The following is a 23,081-nucleotide window of genomic DNA, read 5'->3' as shown; positions in this document are numbered from 1 at the left end:
TGCCAACATTTAAAACAAAAGTTTATGGAAGTATTTTATGCAAAAGGACAAGGGTTTTAGCATCAGTTTCACTATCACCAAGGCAAGTATATTAGCACCACAATATTAACTGATGTGAGCTTTAACGGTTTCATCTGGGGTTTTCAATTGTATTTTAAAGCTTTACATACACCCAAAAGACAGAATTGAAGACTATTATTTAGTATGTTCAGAAGTAACTTTGAGACTGTTTTTTGCCAAATTAGCAGACTAGAAAATGTCTGAACGAGGTCTGTGACATTTTGTTGGCTTGCCTCTGTCTAGAACCTCTTCCACTCGAATGACCTACATGAAAAGAATTATCAAGCACAAAGGTAAACAATGCCACCTGCAAGTGAGAAGGCAAACCTTTTCACAGGAGACAGCACAGTACAATACAGTGGCAAATAACTTCATTTCTCTAGTTTCCACCTGAGGGCAATGCTAAAGAGTCTACCCAACAGCCAGATGTTGAGGTTGAAAAGAATGATATCGGACCCAGCAAGCTTAGACACTGAATGTTCCACACTTGTTGAAAAATTCAAGAAAAGGGGCTACCCTGAAAAACATTCTGACTGAAGCAAGTGCAAGGTCCTCAGGAGTGACGAGAGTCCAACTGATGGGGCCCAAGGCCCAGGAGAAAGAGATACCCCTCCTATTTATCTCTAAGTTTTCTCGCTAAAGTTTTCAAATCAGTAAGACCATCAAAAACATTGGAATATCCTCCACAATGACCCAATGCCTCTTAAAGTATTCCGAAAAAGCCCCTATGATGTGTTTCAAGAGAGGGAGAAATCTAAGAGATAAACTGATTAGGGCAGAGAAACCACTGAAGGAGAAACAGTTATTGCTAAGAACAAAAAAGAAGCCTTGGTTGCACACCTTGCAACAATGTCATCAAGGGACATGTTGTCTCTCACCCACGTACGGGAAAGAAATGTAACTTGAGAGATTACTCTACTTGCCTAACCGCAGGTGTTATCTATATGATAAAATGCCCTGTGGCAAACTGTATGTTGGTCGGACAATGAGACCTGCCAAGGAAAGGTGGACGGAACACAAATCCAACATACGGTGCAACAATCAGCGATCACCAGTGGCTAGGTATTTTGTGGAACAATACCACACGATAGCCCAAATCAAGTTTCAGATACTTGAAGTGGTGAAACATCCAAAAATGTGTGGCAACTATCATGTTCTCCTTCTTCAATAGAACTGTATTCGATCCACTTATTGGATACCGTTCAACCTAAGGGTTTGAACGAAGATTGTTTATTGAACTGCTTTCTGTAATGTTTTCATCAGAAGGTTTCATGGTTGAACCTTAGGACACTGCTCTCATGATTGCTGTCTATTATCAATTGCAAATGCTTTTAGTATACTCAGTATGCTGAACATAATGAACATCCTTTAATTATGTGAGTTAATTGATGACCGCATGTACTACACAGATGTGAGCCATTCTGGTGTAACCCAAGACTTTGTGTGTCCTTAGAGAGCTACAGCTTTCTCATTTTGGCATTCTTTGCATCAAATTCTCTTTTAATTTTTCAATCCCATGGTTGTCTATTGTATATTGAGCCAACATTGGACATTCGTTGTCGTCCACACATTAGGTGTCTTCACGCATAGTTGTCCGTCTTAGTCCATCTAGTTGGACGCTACATCGGGGTATCCTTGGATCAACCACACACACTATTTTTCCAATTTTGCATTTACAAATGTATCATTTGAAGCATTGGAAGTTTATGACTTGAACAGGAGTCAATCGAACATACAATTTATTTGGCTATTCTTTGAACTTTCTACGGGCTAGCCTTTTGTTCCACTCTTCACCCATTCTATTTTTTCTTTTTTCTATTTTTGAAGTTTGAACTTCATCAATTAGGGCCATATGAACATGGTTTAAACTATTGATATTGTATGACACTCCAGTCTATGGTGTACGACTCCTGGGGACGGGCACCATGGGTCTTGTGTCCCTTTACTTTAACCAGACAGTGATTTACCATCCTTTTGGCCATTCAAAGATGGCAGTCGCCGTTCCCTTGGAAACTGATGCGTGCGTCCAATTTCTGAATGAAGTCCTACTATTTAAACCTCTCTAAAATGGCACCCACCGTTTCCTTGGAGACGGACGCATTGTGAGATAAGTGTTTTGCTGTGAAGACACGATCATAGGTAGGTCTTTGTCCTGACTTCGCTAAAACAGGGGCGCATTACCTGTTGCTCGAGATCAGATTTGGACTTCATTATTCTTATCGTTATTTCGCCCTGCAGATGCCAAACAGCGTCTCCATGCCAAGCCCTTTTCTTTCCCATTTTGGATCAGTTTTACTGATCACATGCAGCAGGAACCATTGCATTCGCACTAACTTCTATATTAGGACGTGCTATGGCCATTTGAGGTATGCTTCTATATTAATAATGTTGACTTTCGATAGACAGTTGAAGTTCGAAATACGAATATCTGGACTAAAGACAGAGATGTATATCTTGTTGTATCTTCCGTTTGTAGGTCTATGAATTACCCATTCTTCTCACCTTACCTGCATAACGTGCTTGATGATTCGCGGATTGACTCCGGCTAGACTTCTTCTTCAGTTCTAATCATTGGTACTCGCATTGATGGGTGACTCACTTTATCTAAGGTGAGCAGCCCTCTTAGTCATCTCCTTTAGTGACTTGGTAGACATATGCTTACAAATAAGTACACTCTTATTTGAGGCACTAGGTTGTCTTATTTGCGCTACACCTCCTCTACTTATACATGGTCTACATTTGGCTTCACTCCTTAGACAATCACTTACACAAACTCTATATTTGTGTAAATCCTCAACAAGTTTATCTTATGTTCTAGATCAAACTGAACGGACATACCCGCCTTAGCATCCAGTGATTGGGATGGGATACGGTGCCCACCCTTGGTACTCGAATAACAAAAGAATATAGTTGAAATTGAAACTTCTATTAAGGTAATCTTTCCTTTGACAACTTTATATAATAGAATTCCGGGTTTAACCAGGATTGCACACTTCCTAACTATAGACCAAATATTTAATGTCTAGGTGACTACATAGGAGTCTGCACTAGAGGCTGTTAGCGTTCAGTACTGTACATGCTTAACCGTTAGACTGTGCCATGTTGTACTGCAATACACACGTAGATTAGATGATGAATTATAAAACATGATTGACCCTGAGGATTATTCCGACTTGTGAAAGATCAAATATACTAATATTCAAGGATCACTACCTATATAAATATGCCGTTGCCAATAACTAGAGTCCTCTTGATTGTATCATTTTTGTAGTTGGTATGGAGTCTGTTACAACTATCTGACCTTTTTCTGTATTGATTTTGACATTGTCTTTCTGTATAAAATGTTTCATTAAAGCTCTTGAAGAAGAGGAAATGAGTCCTCGAAACGCGTCAGCCACAGAGAACGGACTTGCATGTTTGCATTTGTTTGCTTCGCTTTGTACAGTAATTCCTTGACTGTATATCTAAGTATATACCATTTTATATAAACCTACTTGATATGTGAAATTCTTTTCAAATTCTTTTCAATTAATGGTCTCAGTTAAACATAAAAAATGTCTATCTTATACACATTAGCTGCTTCAATCAGCATTTGACAGTGTGCAGGGGATGGGAGGATTCAAATTTTTAATCGTCTTTTTATTCTTAGTATGAGATGATTTGTCCAGGATCATTGTATCTTCCGCTGGAAAAGTCGGGATATGAGCCTCAACACTTTGGTTCCAGTATCTCGGATTTGACAACCTAATCACCTCGCCCTACTAACACTGTATGCTCCGCATTGGGAAGTGGTTGCCAGTTTTAACAACCCTCATTTAGAGGAACAAAGCTCTAAACCTGCACCAGATGGTTGCAATTCGATTGCTGTGTAGCACACGTTAAGTGTTACTATCACAAAAGTATATATACATGCAAGTTTATCAACCTCTGGCATAGGAAATGCTGGGTTGGCCTTGCTGGAATTAGTACTGTGATTTGGCATATGAACATAAATATCTGTAAACAGCCCCTAACAAACTGAGCTATCTTCTGAGCAATCATGGCACTCAAATGTATCAATATGCATTTCAACTTTCTGGATGGCACATGATCTATAAATATTCCACAGAAGGGTGAGAATACTACAGGAGTTGTGCTATAATGACTGGACAAACTGTGTGTACTACAGTGAACACAAAAGCATTATAGGATTAATTAATCCAACCAAATGTACATGTCAGCAAGAGTCTGGCTGCAAGTTTGGGACCTCAGCAGCGCACCATAAACGGTATGGGTTATTTTAGTCTTGTAATACAAATGGACACTGAATGATTTCAATCAAGCAGCCATCGGGGGGGGCCCACTTCACCTTTTGCCCTCCCATAAAAACGTCTCTGGTTTAAGAGACAAAAAATGGTGCATAAAGCACAGAGAATTGAAAAACCCCTCACTACTGGAAACCAGGGGGAAGTAGAGATTGGCCGATTATTATCACATACAACTTAACAACAACATGTCGACACTCTTTTTCTCGAATAGCGTTTAAGCACAAGGAGGACTGATAAATTCTCCACTTTCCCTACTGTATGTCCTATTACATAGACAGTCGTCTTTTGTGTTTTTCCGTGATGCACTACTGTACGAATATATATTGTTTTTAATATTTATCATTAAAATAAGATTTATACATATTTTTCTCTCTTAGTTTGCTCCATTTTGTCTCTAGTCCTAATGAGTTCGTTTGCAATGTATTTTTATGTGACATACTCTTGGTGTTGTTAAGTTGTATGTGATAATAATCAGCCAATCTCTACTTCCCCCTGGGTTCCAGTAGTGAGGGGTTTTTCAATTCTCTGTGCTTTATGCACCATTCTTTGCCTCTTGATTAACGTCCCTTCTTGAGAATTGGTTCCCCGTAAACAAAAATTTTTGGGACTTTGCCCCTTATATGCATATTTATTTCTGGTTTAAGAGAGACTAGAGCCCTTCAGTGGGCATTTAGTTTTTAAGCTCCCTGCTGGCTAGCTATCGTGTGGTAATTGCCCCCGCCCCAAAGGCAGCAACTGCCCCCGTGTTGCCACTTGCCAATCAGCACCAGTCTTGTAAATTGTAACACAGGCAAAATATGAATTTATCTTTTTCATTCTGGCTTCTGGGGCTTAAAATGTGCAGTTTGCGATTACAGGGCTCTCATTACAAGCTGCGTTTTCTCTTCCCAGAGCGAAATGTACAGAAGTGTCATTTTTTTTTACCTTTAGTTTATTATAAACTGTTGTCTGTAGAAAAGAGAAAAAAGAAAAGCAGCAGATAATGACCTCAGATGACGTCTCCCAGCCTAGGATCAGCAATTAAAACATGCATAGAAAAGAAATAGCAGAAAACAACATCCGATGAAGCTTCCCAAGCTAAGATCAGCAATTAGAAACAGCAAGAAACCTTTCCAGGTACTTAACCAGAGCAAAGGTCATGGAATAATGTTCACCCAACATCAGCATGGCCCACCAGTCTTCCACATTATGAGTACTCACACTTTCTATGAAGGTTCCCAGATAGCAGGTTCTTACTTCTTTGAGGCCAGTGCATAACAGAGTGATGTGTTTCAATGATTCTGTCTCTTCCTGGCGACCACAGAATCTGCAGCTAATGTTCTGCACTGATTGATCATAAAGCAATGTTGTTTGCCTTGTTGGATACAGATTTAGCCTAAATCTCAGAAAGGCATACCTCACTTTGGGGCAGGGAAATGTTATCAAGTATTTAGGAAGACAACTGTCAGATTTTCTTTCATTATTCAGACCGTCAAATCTACAATGGTTATTTTTGGCTCCCAATGTACAGATCCAGTCTTGTTGCCATAGCCCTTTTTTTTTAAACACTTTCTGGGTTAGGCATCAGGGCATCTTGGTTTGTCCCTAGCTGTTCCACAATGAGGAGACAATCAGATTTCCAATATGTCATCAGGCTCATATTATCCCTTTTCATTTCCTCTCTTAGAATATAATGAGGTGCTGCGATGGTCGGCATAATACACTAGTTTTCCAAGTCACTCTTGCAGCTAAAGAAATCAAGCCCAATTGATATCTAATGACTATTGTTGAAATTCTGCATGGCAATCCTGAAACAGCTCTCCAAAAGGAGCCTTCCATGCATAACCAAAACTTGTGCGAAGTGCAGAAGAAGGCCTCAGCATCGTAAATTAAAGCTGGTACTGCCTTTTGGTTATAGAAGGCCAGCATCGGTTTGATGGAAAACTTCCCAAATTTTCCAGCTATTACCCTCCCTTGCGCTGTGAGATCTTTACAGCGAGTTTTCAGGACCCTCATCCTTGGGGCGTAGCAGATGCTAACACTGACGGAAGTCCCCAAATAGGTTGTATGTGAAATCTCTGTCAAAAGATCAGAGGTCATGTGCCACCTAAAGGTGATTTTACCACGTCTCCCCCTATACCCCAAAGTTAAGATGTTAGTTTTGAGGGTATTTATCTCTAGTTGTTTTTTCTTCATATAACAATAAAGTGCTTCCAATCTATGTTGGAGTCCTATATGGGTTTGGTCAATCAGGACTAGGTCGTCTGCGTAAATCACCCAACCCAACTCCTGATTGCCCATCTTTGGAGGGAAAGATCTTGAAGTTTTTAAAGCATCTGCCAAATCGGAAATAAATACATTGAAAATTGGGGGGAGGGGGCTCATGAGCCTGAGCGAAATTGGCGACGAGCTAGAAGAGCTGCGGTGCCGAATTCCAACATCAGCATGATTATCCACAGAAACCCTGTTCGCTATCAGCTGTGACGCGGGGGACAGCCACCAGAATGTGTGGGGAAGATTTCTGCCGCAGCTAAATGAGGATGATGCCTGTAATCCACTGAAAATCATCATTTCAGAGGGTCTGCCAAGCGACCGTAAACAACGGCTCATCCCACGGATGACCACAAACTGCGACGCAGGACAGCTGACCCTGCGCCCCGGGCGACTCCACCCGCTACCAAGAGCATTGCTGCTCAGCGTCGCCCACCTTCCCCCTCACGCAGGAAGATCAGATGATAGCGGGGCCAGGGTGGACCCCCCCGTCCTACCGAAACAGGCAACTGGACTGGGAGACTGGGAGGCGGGAGCCAAAGGCCCAGTCTCTCGCCAACGTCGGGTGGCGGCGGGGGATGTCTGCCTCTATGCCCCACCGGGTACCACATTGCTGATGGGATGAGGCGGCCCGGTGACCCCCGGGTCCTGCCAATGGGCCAAAGCCAATAGAAAGTGCAGTGAACTTCCACTGCACTGGGACGTCTACACAGACAACAGCGGGCGTAGGAGCACAGACCCAAGGAGGAGCCTAGGAGCATGTTGATTCACCCCTGCTCCAATCAACTGACCGGCCAGTGATTCCCTCCCCACCTATCTGCAAGAGGAGCCCGCGCAGTGCGCCACCCCATGGCCGAAATATGATCATGGCAGCCTAAGGGGGGATGGCAAGAAGCTGGGGAGGAAAGAGTAACAGTACGAGGATCTACGACCTGCATTTATACCATGTGCACAAAATGACTGCCGAAGCTATTGCTGGAACCGCGGGGCACCCCACCAACCTCATGCGGGCCCCGGCTGGCAAACGCGCATTACCACAGGGATGTGAGGGGAGCTCCCCACACATTCCACCCTCAACCATAAGAACGGTTGTTAGGGGGTCCAACAGACATCAAAGATCAACTAACTAACTAACTAAATAGATTCTTGTATAGCGCAACACTAACCCAAAGGTCCCAGAGCGCTCACATGGACAGACAACAAAGAACAGAAAGCATAAAGCATATCATGGTATTAGAGGATTAAGAAGTCACTTAAACAAAGTGACTAGCATGGTCAATTCAGGTGTCAAGATTTATTCAGATACTTATTGTTGATCTTAAACTTCAAAAAGGAATGTCTTCAGACGTTTCCTAAACTGCTGTAAAGTTGCACATTGTTTTAATTAAAGAGGAATCGCATTCCAACTTTTTGGGGCCCAGGTGGCAAAACTTGCTCCACCCAGTTTCTTCATGTTTAAAAGGCGGCTTAGTCAGCTACATCTGACTGATCGCAGAGTCTGCTTTGGTATGGCCCTTTTTAACCTGCTTTTAAGAAATTCCGATGCCTCACCTGAAAGGCACTTAAAGACGATAACTAGTCCTTTAAAGTTTATTTGTTGCTCTATAGAGAGCCAATGTAATCTCTTCCGATGTTCTGTGATGTGGGATTGGCGATTTAGCCCACAAACAGCCTGTACCGCACCATTTTGTATGGTCTGAAGGCTCCTAATACTGCCCTTAGTAGTTCCCATGAGAAGGCTGTTGCAATAGTCTAATTTGGTGTTAACTATGGCTGCTAGTATTGAAGCTTTGTTAAGTTCTGATAAATAAGGACATATTTGCCATAAGAGATGTATAAAGAAAGCGCATGATGATTTAAGATATGATATATGCTTCTGAAAGGAAATGTGAGCATCGAAGAATACTCCCAGAGTTTTGATATAATCGGATACCAGAATTTTATTGACACCTATTTCAAAAGCCTTATAGCAAATGTCCAGATTTTGCAGCCTGCGGGGTGTACTAATGACAAGCAACTCTGTTTTCTTGTCATTGAGGGCAAGATAATTTAGGGCCATCCACTTCTGGATTGCCCCAAAAATCTCACTGATAGTGGCCAAATCATCTTTATAGATCCCAGAAAGTCTAACAACTATCTGGGTATCGTCAGCATAATTGGCGAATTGTATACCCATAGATTTAAGCAGGTCACATAGGCATTTGATATATATATTAAAAAGCAGCGGGATAGACAGGATCCCTGGGGGACGCCACAAGTAACAGGGACCTTCTGGGACTGTGAGGTTCCTTTACCTACGCGGGCACTCGATGCACCAGGAAGGATTTTAACCATAGCACTGCTTCTGGGGAACATAGGCGTATTTTCTGAAGTCTCTCTGCTAAGAGGTCGTGATCGACCAAGTCGAACGCAGAGGACAGGTCCAATAGGAGCAGTAATGCGGAACTTCCTTCCTCTATAATTTCTGTTATGCTGGCTTTCAAATCTAAAAGGGCCCTCTCAGTTCCGTGATTGGTTCTGAACCCAGACTGTTTTTTGGCCAAGAAGTTATCTGTTTCGACAAATACTTGAAATTGTGTGTAAGCTATTTTGTCGAGGATTTCAAGTATAAATGGAACACTGGTGATCGGGCGCTAGTTTTCCGGTATCAAGGGGTCTAAGTTATCTTTCTTTAAAAGTGGGGTGATCCAAGCTTCTTTGATACCAATGGGGACAACAGCCTCATCAAAGGAGCGGTTAACTAGTTCTGTATCCCATGGTGTAAGAATATTTGAAAATTCTTTAAAGAGTGTTGTAGGAAATATGTCCCCCTTACACGACATTGGCTTGAGCCCTTCAATAATTACCAAAATCTCTTGTTCCATCTTTTTGGTGAAGGCAAAGGGTTTTATGATTTGAACAGGCTCATCCAGGGTTGGGGACACTGAGTGCTCAGCTAAGCATTGTGACTCTATTGTCTTCCTAATGCGTGCTTGCTGAACCTGAGTTTTCTGAACAAAACCATCCAATATATCCTGACAACGGTCATCATTAATATTTAATCAGGGTTCAATAGGAGGGCCTTTGAGTTCTTTAAGAACTGAAGAAAGTTCTTTAGATTTTACAGAGGCTTTTTCAATTCTATTATTAAGAGATATTTCTTTGGTTTCAAATGTAAGATCCTTATATTCCTTGACCGATGTTTTATTTGCAGTCAGGGTAAGAGGAGAAGGATGATTACACCAGTGGCGCTCACATTTTCTTTTATTTTTCATAGCAGAAATTAATTTGGAGGAAAAACAAAGTTTATATCCTTTTTGTTTCTTGTTTTTCAAGGGCAAAGGGGGGCAAGAATATCAAACGCTTTCTTCCAGCGACAATCCTCCACCCAGGGGTGGTAGAAGAGGACGCATGGTTGACTGGAAGGCATCAGCTCCACAAGGCCAAGCAATTGCTGATCCTGCTTCAGCTAGGCCTCAACTCTAAAACAATCCCCATAAACCAAGGGAAGCGCTGTGGTGTTTTGGGGAAGCATCCTGAATTTACCTGGCTTGCTGCCACTCACTGCTATCCTGCTATCTTGATGCCCTATAGTATCCAGTAACCAGAACTGCTACTCCAGAAGAACTATCCTTTGGTATCCAGCCCCTGCCCAGCTGACTTGCCCCGCTGAGTTTGTCTGGCTGCTCTGTGTTAAACAAAGCAAGGCAATATTTAGCATGTTTCTATGGATATGTGTGGTGATCCAGAGCGCTGACTGTTCAAAATCCAAACCAAAAGTGGACTGTGACTATCAATAGGAACCATAGAAACATAGTAAATATTGCCTTGCTTTGTTCCATCCCAATCTCTAAGTCTTCCAATACTCATCCTGATAACTGTAAATTGTCACAATCATTCTTGAAACCCTGCTTTGATTCCTTGTGCTAGCGCCAATATCTTTAATAATTTTGTCTTGTGAAATCCTAAGCCCTTAGTCCTTCCTCAGGTAAACCGACCGGGTCAGCCAGGGCGGGCGCGGATGTGCTGGGGTTGATTTCGCGGATCAAATCTGGAGCTTACTGTGTCTCAATCTGGTCCTTGTAAAAATTGATTACTGTTCCTTTTTCGCGCCTTTATTTTTCAAAAACGCATAACTCACTCAATTTAACAGCTAGAAACCTCATTTCATTTTCATATGGTACCTAGGATCTATAGCGACCTCCCAACCCAGAAACCGCATCCAGATTTACAATATTTCACCAATTTTTATTAAAAACAGTTTGTTTAATTCTAGGTGGGAATGAGCATTTTTGCAAAGTTTTACACATATTATTTTTACTATCAATTGTTTTAAACCTTCCATTCATTTTCCAATTGTGTGCTTTTGCTCAATGTATTGCTCATGATTGCTTGTAACTTTCCAGTGTTGCTCCCGTAGAGAATTGTACTTATTTCAGTATTTTTGCGCACATTCATTGTTTTATTCAGCCATTTCTGAGTGTCACTTTGCAAGGATTCAAATCCATTTTTCTCCCATGTTTGGGGAGGGAAGGTTGGATTTGAATTCTGTTTATTATTCCTCATTCTTGATGACCTGCTACTTCCTTATATCTATTTAGAATTGCTTATTTATGGGTTGAGGAATATTGCAGGGGGAAATCCTAACTTGAGTGCTATCTTTCCCAAAATTCAAAAGTATCTCTATTCTCTGGTGTTTTTTTATCTTTGTTGCTAAAGGGTTAATTTAATTGCATTGTTCGCATTCCTATTTGTTATTGTCAAAAAGTGTGTGATTTTCTTGAATTTCAAAATAAATAAATAAATATTACCTTTACCTACCAGCCTGGTTCCTGGTCCATTGTTACCCGGGGTATTTGAATAAGGGGTGTGATATAAGTGGTGTGTCTCTAAAATATTGAACCTATATATGTAACAAAATAAGCATTTGAGTTGTGCACTGAATTCTAGGCTGAGACCAGGGTGTATCGCCTGATTGAAATCCTTAACACTGTCTTCTTACAATATCTGCAGAAAGGTTGCCGTGGCAGGGGTTGCTTGGCAGGCAAAAATGGGTGTACAAATGTCTGTTGTGGCAGGTGGTCCTGGTGAAAAGGCAGCAGGAAATTCTGTTAGGGCATTGGGCTGGTGTGAGGTACCCGGGCATCCCCAGCACCTGGAGGCAGTCTTTTGTTGTGCATGCCGTATATGCAAAGCCATGAGGCGGGTGCCCCATCTTGGTCATGGTGTTTGAATTTGTCATAGAAATGTTGAGCTGCCTGCTGCGCTTTTTCAATAGATTCAGCTTGCCACCCAATCTGAACATTTTGAATATTGTTTGAAATTTCAGTAAGGAGACCATTCACAAAATGAGAAACAAATGCAGGTTTAGCTTGTTCCCCAGCGTTTACAATGCCATTGTATTTAGTGAAACAGTCAGTTAATCTAGACAGGCAGTCAGAGGGAGATTCTGACTGGTTTCTTTTGCAAGTGCCGATCTTTGACAAGTCAGCTTTGACAGGATATTTCTCTTTGATGAGGGCGGTAATTGTGGTAAAATTAGCAGTAATATTCTCACCTTCCGCAGTCAGGCCATTGCAGGTTGTCCATAATTTGGTTGTATAGAGTGTCTTTGAGCACCGCTCGAAGGAGTTGTTTAAGGTCCCCAGTGGTGGGATCATAACAGGCAATCACTGTGTTCAAATGTTCCATGAAAGCAGTGGGATTGTCGGGCAATGTGGGAAATTGTTGTGCCATATGATATAAGTCAGTGGAGCTCCAGGAAGTGTGAATCCGCATAAGTTCAGCCTCAGTATTGGCCCCAGGGTAGGTGCGCATAGGCATAAGGGTGATAACAGCAGTGGTGGATGTTGAGGCATCCATAGTGTGTAGTGAGGGTTGCTCAGACATGGATGAATGTGACAATTGAATATCTTGCCTGGTAAGTTGTCCTGGTCTGGATTTAAAAGCGTAAGAGTTGGACAGTGCTTATAAGTCATACATGAATGTTTGGCAGATTGAGTCAGAAATGCGCCTGTAGCACTGGTGGGCAGGCAGGGGAGTGGATGTAGATGAGGAGGGAACCGACTTAGTTGGGAGCAAGTCCAGGGTGGTTTGTAGGTAGAGGCCGCTGACGGCAGAAGTGGATGCGGGTGGGGGAGGAGACGTTGTTAAGTCTCCTGGTGGAGAGGAGGGAGAGGTTGTGGTGGGAGAGGAAGATGGGGCATCTGGAGATGCAGGCAGTGGGGGCTGCAAGAGGAAGGGGAGGCTGATGGGGGAATGTGGCAGGTGGCTGGGCAGGCATGGCAGCTTGCTGTAGCATGTGAGGTGGTTGGTCCATTTGATGCGGAGTAGGTGGTGTGCGGACCCTCAGGAGAGGCGGGTATGGTGCTAGTTCATTTAACAGGTCCACAGGTGGTGCTGTAGGTGCTTCTGAAAGGGAATCTTTAATGGTGTCTGCAGAAACACTTGGGTAGAGGTATGTTTTGTAAGTGTGTTTACTGTTTGGTCAGCCAGCCTTGTAGGGATGCTTGTATTGCTTGAATTGTTTCTCTAAACTAGCCTGAGAGTTCTTAAGTGATCTAGTTTGGCTTTCACACAATCTGTCTGTCCTATTTTGTACCAGGTGAAATAAGCTAACCAATGACCATAAGACACCTTACACTTTCTTTGTTCAAAAGCCTCTCGCAAGACAACAAGGTGATCCGCATGGAACAAGCTTGTTAGTAGCACATTTAAAATGTGCACCTTTTTATTTGAAGTAGATGATGGCAGACACATCAGTAAATAAGAACAGGTAGTGTGCAGACATATTTCGATGATTGGGCACATGATAGGTACTTTACCAAATGAAAGCCCACTGATAACATTACCTAAGAGAGCTCTGCTTTCTTCCAAGCCAATTAGATGACTCACTAATTGAAAGTCCTTGTAAACTGTCCAGTTTATATCCAGGATGTTTACTAGTTTGGCACAGCATTTTGTGGAGATTCTAATTTTCTGCCAAACCCTGACTCAGGTAGCCATAGATGAAATGGTTGTGTAACTGTTTTGCTTCAGGATAAACGAAAATGTCCAGTGTGCAGGTTGTTCACCATTGTCCTTGACAAATATAGTTGCTACCACTGTGTGCGGTTCTGGGGCCATTATATCTTTGTTGATTTTTGTTGAGGGTTGTCGACGAATACCAGCTGGTTTACTGTCATGCTTGGATTAGTTTGATTAATTTCATGCATTTCTTCCTAGGAGTCGGCAACTAAATGTGTTCTTCATGCATTTTATCTGGAAGGAACACTACACTCGCTCTACATCCCTTGTATAAGTAATTCTGTCATCAGTTTGCAGTTGCTTCAGCTGTGCTGAATGTGTGCAACAGCCCATCTCTTGTTTTTTGTTGGTGTTCTGTGTAATGTGTTAGTGTATTCACGAATAGCACAGACCATGCCCATGACTGGGCTCTCCCACAGTATCGACCTGCGCCTCTAAATCACCCCAGCAGCACGCTGGACACCCGCAGTGCCACCCTCATCTGCAACACCCAGCACTATGCCCATCCCCACCTTTGTTCACGCCAGCAGCAGCCTGCATACCAACATTTACTCACCTAGTCAATTCTCAATTGGACAGAGTTCCACCCAGTCAGTCACCCATTCTTTCATGCAGAATCTCTCCCAAAAGTGTAGGTAGGGTCCACGCTCGCAGGGCGGGGACCAAGAACCGGTGGGGTGAGCCGGGATTCAGAGGCACAGTGCCAGCGAGATGGGCTCCTGCATGGACGGGCGGGGTGGTACCGAGTGAGACTTCGTCTCCATTCGGCCCCAAATTCAAAGGGAAATCCTTGTATCCATCTGAGAAAGAACTGCTAATTATTTCAATCCTCATACCTGTCCCACTAATGGAACACACTCTAATGCCAACCCACGATGGAGGTCCATTGTCCACCGCACTGCGGTAGATGCTTCCCACCAACACACTGTCTTGACTCTCAGAAATCTGGTCTATGATGTAGTCATGACCAGCTTCATTTACCCTGGTGAGAGTGCTATTTTGCTATGTTCAGGCTTGGTTTATTCACTCAACAGTTTGTTTATGGCACAGTCACATCTCAAAGGAAGCCTTCCATGTTTCCCGAATTGCATCGAAATGTGCATCGGTACTCGAATATGTGCATCGGTACTTTAGATGTACATAAGCACATTGGTCTTAACCCCTACTCTCCATCACCTCACAGGTGATGTTTTGCTTTGTTGTGGTGTTCTATGCTGCATTATGCCATGCTATGCCATGCAATGTTTGCAACTTCATGCAGATTGTAACTTTGGTGCTCGAGAAGTCATATTGCCACTGGGCCTCATTATTACTGTATCGGTCCGGTAACAACGGTGCCGGTAAGCGTACCAGCACCGTTGTTACCGGACCGGCACAGTACGACTCTGCGGGCGGGTGCCATCCGCCCGCAGAGTTTCACAGAAGCACCTCCCCCGGTTTTACCAGCAAGCCAGGCACCAGTAAATCTTGCAAGTCCAGGGGCAACCCGCCGCTAGCACCAGCAGGGTTACCGCCGGACTTGTAATGAGGCCTGCTATTTTTATGACTTGTTCTGTAACTAGCACCTAACTCTCAACCTAAGCTACACCAAAGTGCCTCTACACTACCCACCAGGCCCTCAGGCAAGGCAAGCCCACGTACAGTCTGCAGCTAGCTTTTTCTAATTAGAAAGTTTAAAGCTATCATTTGATTACACTTCCCGCCTCCATCACTAAGGTTTCAGTCCCCAGACTTCTGATGCTGCGCTGCTGCAATCGTGCCTTATTTTGTTCGACTAAGACTTGATATTAAGTAAATAATGCATTAGCCCGCTAGCCGAGGCAGCTGTGTTAACTTGACAAGTTCCTGCTAATGGAGCCTGAACAGTGGTCGAAGTGAGCAGGAACGGTGGGGAGCAGCGTTCCATTACTTTCATTTTGAACTGTTAACAGTTCCACTACTTTTTTCACACTTGAAAAGTGTGTTGCATGTTGCTCCCCTCCTGCCTACTCTGTCCCCTTGTACACTTCTACCACTGAGCGTGAAGCCCAATGTCAGCTGATGTTGAACCTTTGTTTGAGTAACCCCTGAGCACCGATAACAATTCTGTACATTTCGCCTTGGGAAGAGAAAACGCAGCTTGTAATGTGAGCGCTGTAATTGCAAAGCGCACATTTAAAGCCCCAGAAGCCAGAACGAAAAAATAGAAATTCATATTTTGCTCGTGTTACAGTTTACAAGACTGGTGCTGACTGACTGGCAAGTGGCAACATGCGGGCAGTTGCTGCCTTGGGGGGTAGTGGGGGGGTAGGGGTTGGGGGGGGGGCGATTACCACATGGCTAGCCAGCAGGAAGCTTAAAAAAAAATGCCCACTGAAGCGCTCTAGTCTCTCTAAACCCTTATATGTCAGGATGTGACTGATGTGGCACACGTGTTAGAAGAGACAATGAGGTGACCCTTGTCCATGATAACACGTCTGTATATCCCGTGGGAAGAGCAAAGCGCGCATTTTAAGCTCCAGAGCGAAAATAGAGACATTAATATTTTACCCGTGTTACAAGACTGCTGAAGGGCAACATGATGGGTGGGGCATTACAGGTGGCAACTAGTAGGCATGCCTGGAGTCTGGGGCTGCACAATAAGTATAGGATTTAGCTATGTGATGATGTTGTCTTTTTTTTTTTTTAAAAAGAACAAAAGGAATGTTATTACTAGTTTTCTCAAACGTTTACACAAAACATTTCATGTAACAAACACCATTAACCCTCCATAAGCAGCATTTTCTGTAAAGTCGAGAAGTGAAATGACGTGATGCACGGATGAGGGTTTGAGGGCCACTTTCTTTTTAGGTGCCCGGCCTATTTCTTGTCACTCAGGCCACATCAGATAGATTATCTTCCCGCATCAAACATTCTGGTGCTTCTTCCCCGACACCCTCATAGGAAAGATGCTGAGTGAAACTCACAGAGCCTGGGGAAAGAAACATGCATGCGGGGAGCCACAAACTTCTCATTGATGTTTGCTCCAGAAACGCCTGGCACCACGGCTTCGATGGAGCAGATAAGAACTTGCATGCAGCGGTGAGGGGTTCTCATAGGCCAGAATGAAGAGACGCAATGAGTGGGATCAGCTGCCTGTAGTCTATAGGAGAATGGACAGAGAACCTGCGAGGAGCAGAGGAGCATGAGACTGCGGTACTTAGAGTGTCGGCTGTTGTGAAGTGCCTGAGAGGGAAAATTGACCTGGACAGAAAGAGCATATTTGGACAGAGTGGAGTCATCGTGTTTTGGCAGTTCCTTTGGTGATGCTATCTTGTGTCTAAAAGAACTAAAGACTGAGAGTAGAGGAGAAAGACTGAAGCTAAATCAACTGTTAGCAAGGGATATGGGGAGTCAGTAGGCAAGTAGGCAAGTGGTTGCTATGGTGTGTGACAAATCCATTCGTCCCTTCTTCCCGGGGGGAGCCTTCCCCTTTGAGGCTAGGGAGGTGAGCCTGCTCAGCAAGACCCTCTGTAGGACCTCACTGGGGGTGACTCCCCTCACGGGGACAAGGACTCCCATTCCGATAAGGAACTCCCTAATGGGAACACGCTATCTGCCTACATGGCAATTGGAAAGACTGTTGTTTCTTCTGTTTTAAATTCACCGAATAGTGACATTCATTCAATCTCTTTGGTTTCAGATAATGCTGGATCTCGCCTGAACTTCACAGTCAAAGATCAGCAGCACAACCCTTTTGTTTATGATACTATTCTGGATTCAATGAACAGTGACATTCCTAAATCTCTTTGGCTTCAGGTTATGCTGGATCTCGCCTGAACTCCACACTCAAAGCGGAAAGACACATCCCTTTTGTTTCAGATGATGTACATAAATCCAAGAGGAACTTTGGATCAGCAAGAAGGAAGAATCCTTCGCAGAGGCGAGCTTCTGACGGAAAGACATCGCCACACTAGACGACAGAGCCAGCAGTAGCTTTGGAAGTGAACAAGTTGGTTGCAAGACACTGGAAGGTTGGCGTCCTGACTGGCAAAGAGGCCTGGGTCAGATAAGAGACAGAGAAGCAACCGTCTCATCTGGTGGCACGACAACAAGGAAGCTGAGTTGGAACCCGGGTCTGGTAACCAACCCATGGGTATTTATTATTGTTACAAATTTAAAAATCCCCCTCCTGTCACGTTGTTTACAAACTTTGATGAAGGCGGCGTGCCATCAAAAAACATTGTGGCCGAGAACACAGCAACCAAGCTGGTGGAGTGTGATTTGGGGGGAATCCTCTTAGAAGACCTCTCTCTGTTATCCAAACAAAGAATATGGCGAGCGGATTGGTGCAGAACCTGTCACAAAGTAGGCTCCTACGAACAGTTCCAAAGGTTAAATCAGGGGCATACAAATTTGGAACTGTGCGCGCGGTGTCTTTGTAAATACCCATTGTGGAAGGTGGGTTCCACACTCCTAAGATTTAGACTGGACATCTTGCCCATTAGGGCAAACAAGGCCAAATGGAAAAAGAGGGTGTGCAGGGTATCACTACATATTATCCCCACCAAAAATATCGCTGTATATATGGTCGTCTGGAACCGCCATAGGCGATATTTTTGGGGAGGTTCATTTTTGGGGTTTTTAGGAGCAGGGGTTGCAGCGGTGTCCCCGCTCCTTTAAAAATAATGCGAGGGTTGCAGGGGTGTCCCCCGCATTTCCATGCCTTAATAATGCCACAAAAATATGGCAATATTATTTTATGGCGATGTTATTGTGGGGATATTAACACATGGAACCGTGCCCAGTCGGATAGATGCATATATTGCCTTAGAGACTGAGAAACCACACAACATCTTTTTTTGACTGCACTGTTTTGACCCCACGACGAGTGACTTGTTTTAAAAAGTTCATAAATCTTTATGGGAGCTCAACAGGGAAGGTCTTATGGAATCTGTGTTGGTCAAAGCTTCCGTATCCTTTGAGTAAATCTTTATATCAATTATTAGTTCTGATAACATTTGTGGAATAAGGGGTAAGCATTTTAAAGTCTTTTGAGATTTTAGTTTGTTTCGTCTGGATTTTATATGCCAGGGTTGGTTTTTAAATGTACTGAATTACATTTGGTATTTGAGGTATTTTTAAACTTTATTTCAGGCTGTGCCCTCTGATGAAATTTGTTTTAAAAAAATGTAATTTAACCCAGGCAAAACTAATCCGGGGTTAGTATTTAGTGAATATTATCCCCTACCATCTCATCTCTATGCTAGCTGAAGGGGAGAACCTAAAGGCAAGCGCCTTATCTGTCTAGACACCGTTACGGACTTTGAAGCTAGCCCTACACTAATACATGTGTTAATATCTACCAAAGAATCTGGGGATGTGCCTTTCAGCCACTATGCCCAACTTAGTCTTCTTCCTCTCATGCCCTGATGTTCCTTATTCTCCCCTCTCTACCCTCCTACCCTCAAAGTCACCCACCTTCACTCCTTCTACTCTCTGTTTCTTCCTCCTCAATCCCTCTGATGTATCTTACTCTTTCTAATACTGCCTCCACCACACTACTAATCCCTCCTCACACTACTCCCTAATCCACACTACTACTGCTCCTCCCCACTTCTCCCCATTCACTCACCTTCCACTCTCACAACTGCTTCCCATTCACTCACTACACTCCTCCTAATAATCACACTCACCAGTCTCACACACATACTCACAATGCAGTACCACTTGCACTCACTAATACCTCACCTGTTCTACAATTAATTTGCCTCCACACTATTTTCCACTGTCCTTCCTCCTGCTGGTCTCTTGGTCTACCACCTTCTCCGCCTTGGACCTCACCTAAACAACTCACAACTCCCTGTTTCTTGTGGTCTCTTTTATCCCCCTTTCCCTCTCCATCCTCTGGTTGGTTATCTGGTGGTGTTACATTCAGGCAAACATTCAATTAGCAAACTAAATCCTGCACCTGTTCTCCGTGCAGGGTCTCCCGTGAGGCAGTAATGGTGTCCTGCATTGTACATTGTCCAAGTTCGTGTTAGGGAGCCTTGTCATTGCTTAATTTAAGGTAAGTATAGTCTGTGTTGGTGGTGGTATCCCTTGTTTCATTCCCTGGTGGTCTAAGGATGTGTTAGCGCTCCGGCTATTGCTCGTGCCGGCACTGGGGAGAGGTGCATTGCATTCCAGGCAGCCGCATAAGCTCTCTGCCGTGTCTGGTGCTGCATCCCTCTTGCTTTGCCAATCCACTAGGGGAATGCAGATGGCATCCGCCAATGATGGGTTGTGTTTTCTTTGGTCTCTTTGCTCAACTACAGCATTGTCTGTGGATTTAGGACAAAAGCAACTTGTTCAGCGTGTGTCTTATGAGGCATGGTGTGATACAAGTGGGTACTGCCCATGTATATACATGCACTCGGGAAGGGGACAGAAATTCGGGCTCTCTCAACTCCCTTCTTCTCCCTCTAGAGTAGCACTGGCTCTGGCATTCCCACCTGGTTGGCTCTCAATATTCCCTCGTGACAGGGCCAGGCTACTGACCTTGTCTCAGTGTCGATTAAGGTATTGCCTACTCCAGAAGTCCAGACAGATTCAAAACAGGTGAATGAGAATTTCCTGGTGCTGACAAAAGAGATGCTCTCACTCTTTATGAATGAGGTCATTAATTGTGTCTCCGAAACACAGAGCAAAACTGAGAATAGGGTGACTATAGTTAAGGCATCCACAGACGTTTTGAACATTGTTGGATTTACAGGAGACTACTTAAATGAGATCATGAGTGGGGGGAATGTGTGATTTGACTTGGGGTTGTTATATTGTCAATATGTCATGGCTATAGTGTGTTGAATTTCTTATACAGTGGATATACAGGAGGGACTTGCATGTATGGGCGAGGGCGTACATCATCCGCTTGAATTAAAACGCCTGTACCGCCATTTCAGTACGAAACAAGAAGAAGATGTAACTGGTATTCTCTGCAAAGTTAAAAGGCATGTAAGAGCCCTAAATGTCAATAATTATAATAGAAAGTGAATGATGGAACAATTGTGGAAACGTTACCATGTGCAAGGATGTGGGCCTGGACGCTGTGGTGTCCCGGGGGCGTTGCTGGGTCCTTGGTAGGCTGTATCATGGAAGAATGGTAAAAAAAAGAAAGAGTAGAAGATAGGTAGGTAAGAGCTGGATATTTTATGTAGCGTGCTACAGCACAGGGGATACCCCCACGCTCAGAGGCCCAATTTGGGGGGCAGAAAGGAACCACAGGAGGGAGCTTTACAGAAAAAAACAAGGGTGAGATTGATAGTCGCGGCAGTATATAAGAGCAGCCCTTGGTGGTGGAAGGGTGTGCAGCATTGGGAGAGCATCAAAGGTTTTTCTTGTCTCACAAACTGCAGCCTCTTGAAGATGCATTGGAATATAGGTGGAACCCAGAGAAGGAGAGTGACCAAGTGGCATACAACATCAAAACGTGAAGGTCTACTTCATAGTGACATGACAATTAATCTTATTCTGCATCCATGAGGCTGCCCAGCCTCTTCATTCCATGTGATGGTGACACCTTGGTGGAAGCAGTGGGATATATTGGAGCACCTTGGAGCCACTGCTAAAGACATTAGTAGAGTGACAATTGCATTTACAGCAGACCACCCTTTGCAAACTCAACAGGTTCTGCCCGACTGGAAGATGCTCTAGCAGACCCTGCTGTTCCGCAGAGCCGGAAAAACAACGGTCCAAGAAAAACATCACAAAGTCATCATCCACTTGACCAATGTCATAGCTTCTGCTCATTCCCACCTGAATGTCCCTTTATCAGTGTTCCATGCAGTTCTTTCATATTTTTCTGTGATCTTTGAAGTGCTGCAAGAATGCCAGTTATCCTAAATGCGGCCCACCCCCCAACATAGTTCCCAATGTTTTGAGAATGATGAATGTGGACTCATACCTCGTATCTGCCGCTGTAGGTACAAGGTCGAGGACCATAATCCCTACACATGTTGGTAGGAATAATTCAAGAAAGATATGAAATCCTAACTAGCCATGAGGAGGAACCTGGCCCCCTGCAAACATGAACATATCCATCGACTTGTGATGCCACAATAGATGGTCAAGCAACACAGGCACTCTTGGATACTGGCAGCTTACAACTTGGGTGAGTGCATCATTGCATAAACAAGGGGGTGGTAGGGTCACCCTACCTGGATGTAACATATACACAGGGATGTGAAGCCATATCCTCCAAAAGAGGTCACTCTACAAGTCAGGGACCAAACTATAGGAATCAGTGCAAGAATACTCCCTCACTTGTTGTTCAGAGCTCGCAAGGTCCACCATGGCATCCGTGACAAAGTCACCCATGCCAGTTTGTCCTTGGAAATCAGGGAATAGTAGTTTTGTCTCTTTCCATTTAAAATTTTAGACAACACATCCCAGACATCCAAAAACAAACAAGCAGGTCTGGAGGCCTTTCTCACTCATGGGATGGGAAGACTTGGAAGCTCTGTACTGTAGGCAGCTGCAATGTCCCAGACTTTCCCATCTTATTCTGAAAAGTAAAGCAGGAAAACACGAAGTGGAAAGTGGCTGATTTTGCAATAAGAAAATTGATTTCACAATAAGATCCGAGCCTAAAAGCTAATGTGAGAAAAGATGAGCAAAACAAATCTTCAATTTCAAACAGCAGAACACTGTGCAGCTAGGCTGGAATTTCAACACGAAGGGGTTAAGAAGAGCACAGCCAAAAGACCCCTGTCGATTGGACCAGTCTACAAAATAGGCCAGTTTTCACCGGGTGAACAAGGGCCCCATTTTGTTACCGAAAAAAGACTCGGTTACGGAACAGTACGGCAAAGCTCAGGTACTTCCCTGCAGCAATTGTTGATGCCAAAAAACAAACAAACAGGTTTTGCAAACTGCACACAACCTTATAAGTCATGGCCACCAAGCAGTTGAAAAAAAGGAAAATCAATAGGCATGAATGTCATTCTTCTGGTACTAACTGAACATGTTATGCTGCAATGAACTAATGCACTAGCTTTCGAAGTCACAGAGATCTTCTTCATCAGATGGTGTGAAGTAAAACTGAAGGGAGAGAAACCAACCCTCGGAGTGTGTGACATCCATGTCTGGCATGCAAGGAATGCAGTGCTGTGATTGTCTTATCTAACAGTTGTACATATACATTACAGAACTGTAAGCTTGTAGACAGACGACCAGCCAGAAGCATTCCACTGTTTAAAGAGATGCTTGCATTTATTATCATAGTTAAACCAGTTCAGTCTTTTGAGCATTCCTAGACATGTGAGGAGTGCTTTCTAAAGGGGCCTAGTGAGTTTGAAAATATGTATATTTCTGTTTGTGTTAAAGGAAAAGGAAGCATGTGTTATGGTGTATTTATTGATTTCACAGGTACAATTGCATTTGCTAAACACCTCTGCACCAACAAATGAACATTCTTAAATCCTGACGGCTTGCTATGACAGTGGTCGAAGTGAGCGGAAGCGG

At 43.6% G+C, this 23,081-nt stretch overlaps 1 protein-coding gene across 1 annotated transcript in view; it reads left to right on the top strand.

The window, feature by feature from the left end:
* TMEM154 (transmembrane protein 154) overlaps positions 1-17,302 on the top strand; it is a 412,939-nt gene extending 395,637 nt beyond the window's left edge. Inside the window, exon 6 of the mRNA XM_069631286.1 lies at positions 17,284-17,302. Coding sequence (XP_069487387.1) covers positions 17,284-17,287 — 4 coding nt within the window. The 3' untranslated portion in view covers positions 17,288-17,302. The remainder of the gene's footprint in view (positions 1-17,283) is intronic.
* The last annotated feature ends 5,779 nt before the right edge of the window (positions 17,303-23,081 follow it).

This window comes from Ambystoma mexicanum, chromosome 6q (assembly GCF_040938575.1).
Source record: "Ambystoma mexicanum isolate Mex_15411 chromosome 6q, UKY_AmexF1_1, whole genome shotgun sequence".
In the NCBI taxonomy this organism is placed as follows: Eukaryota; Metazoa; Chordata; class Amphibia; order Caudata; family Ambystomatidae; genus Ambystoma; species Ambystoma mexicanum.
This window is presented reverse-complemented; position numbering and strand designations above follow the sequence as displayed.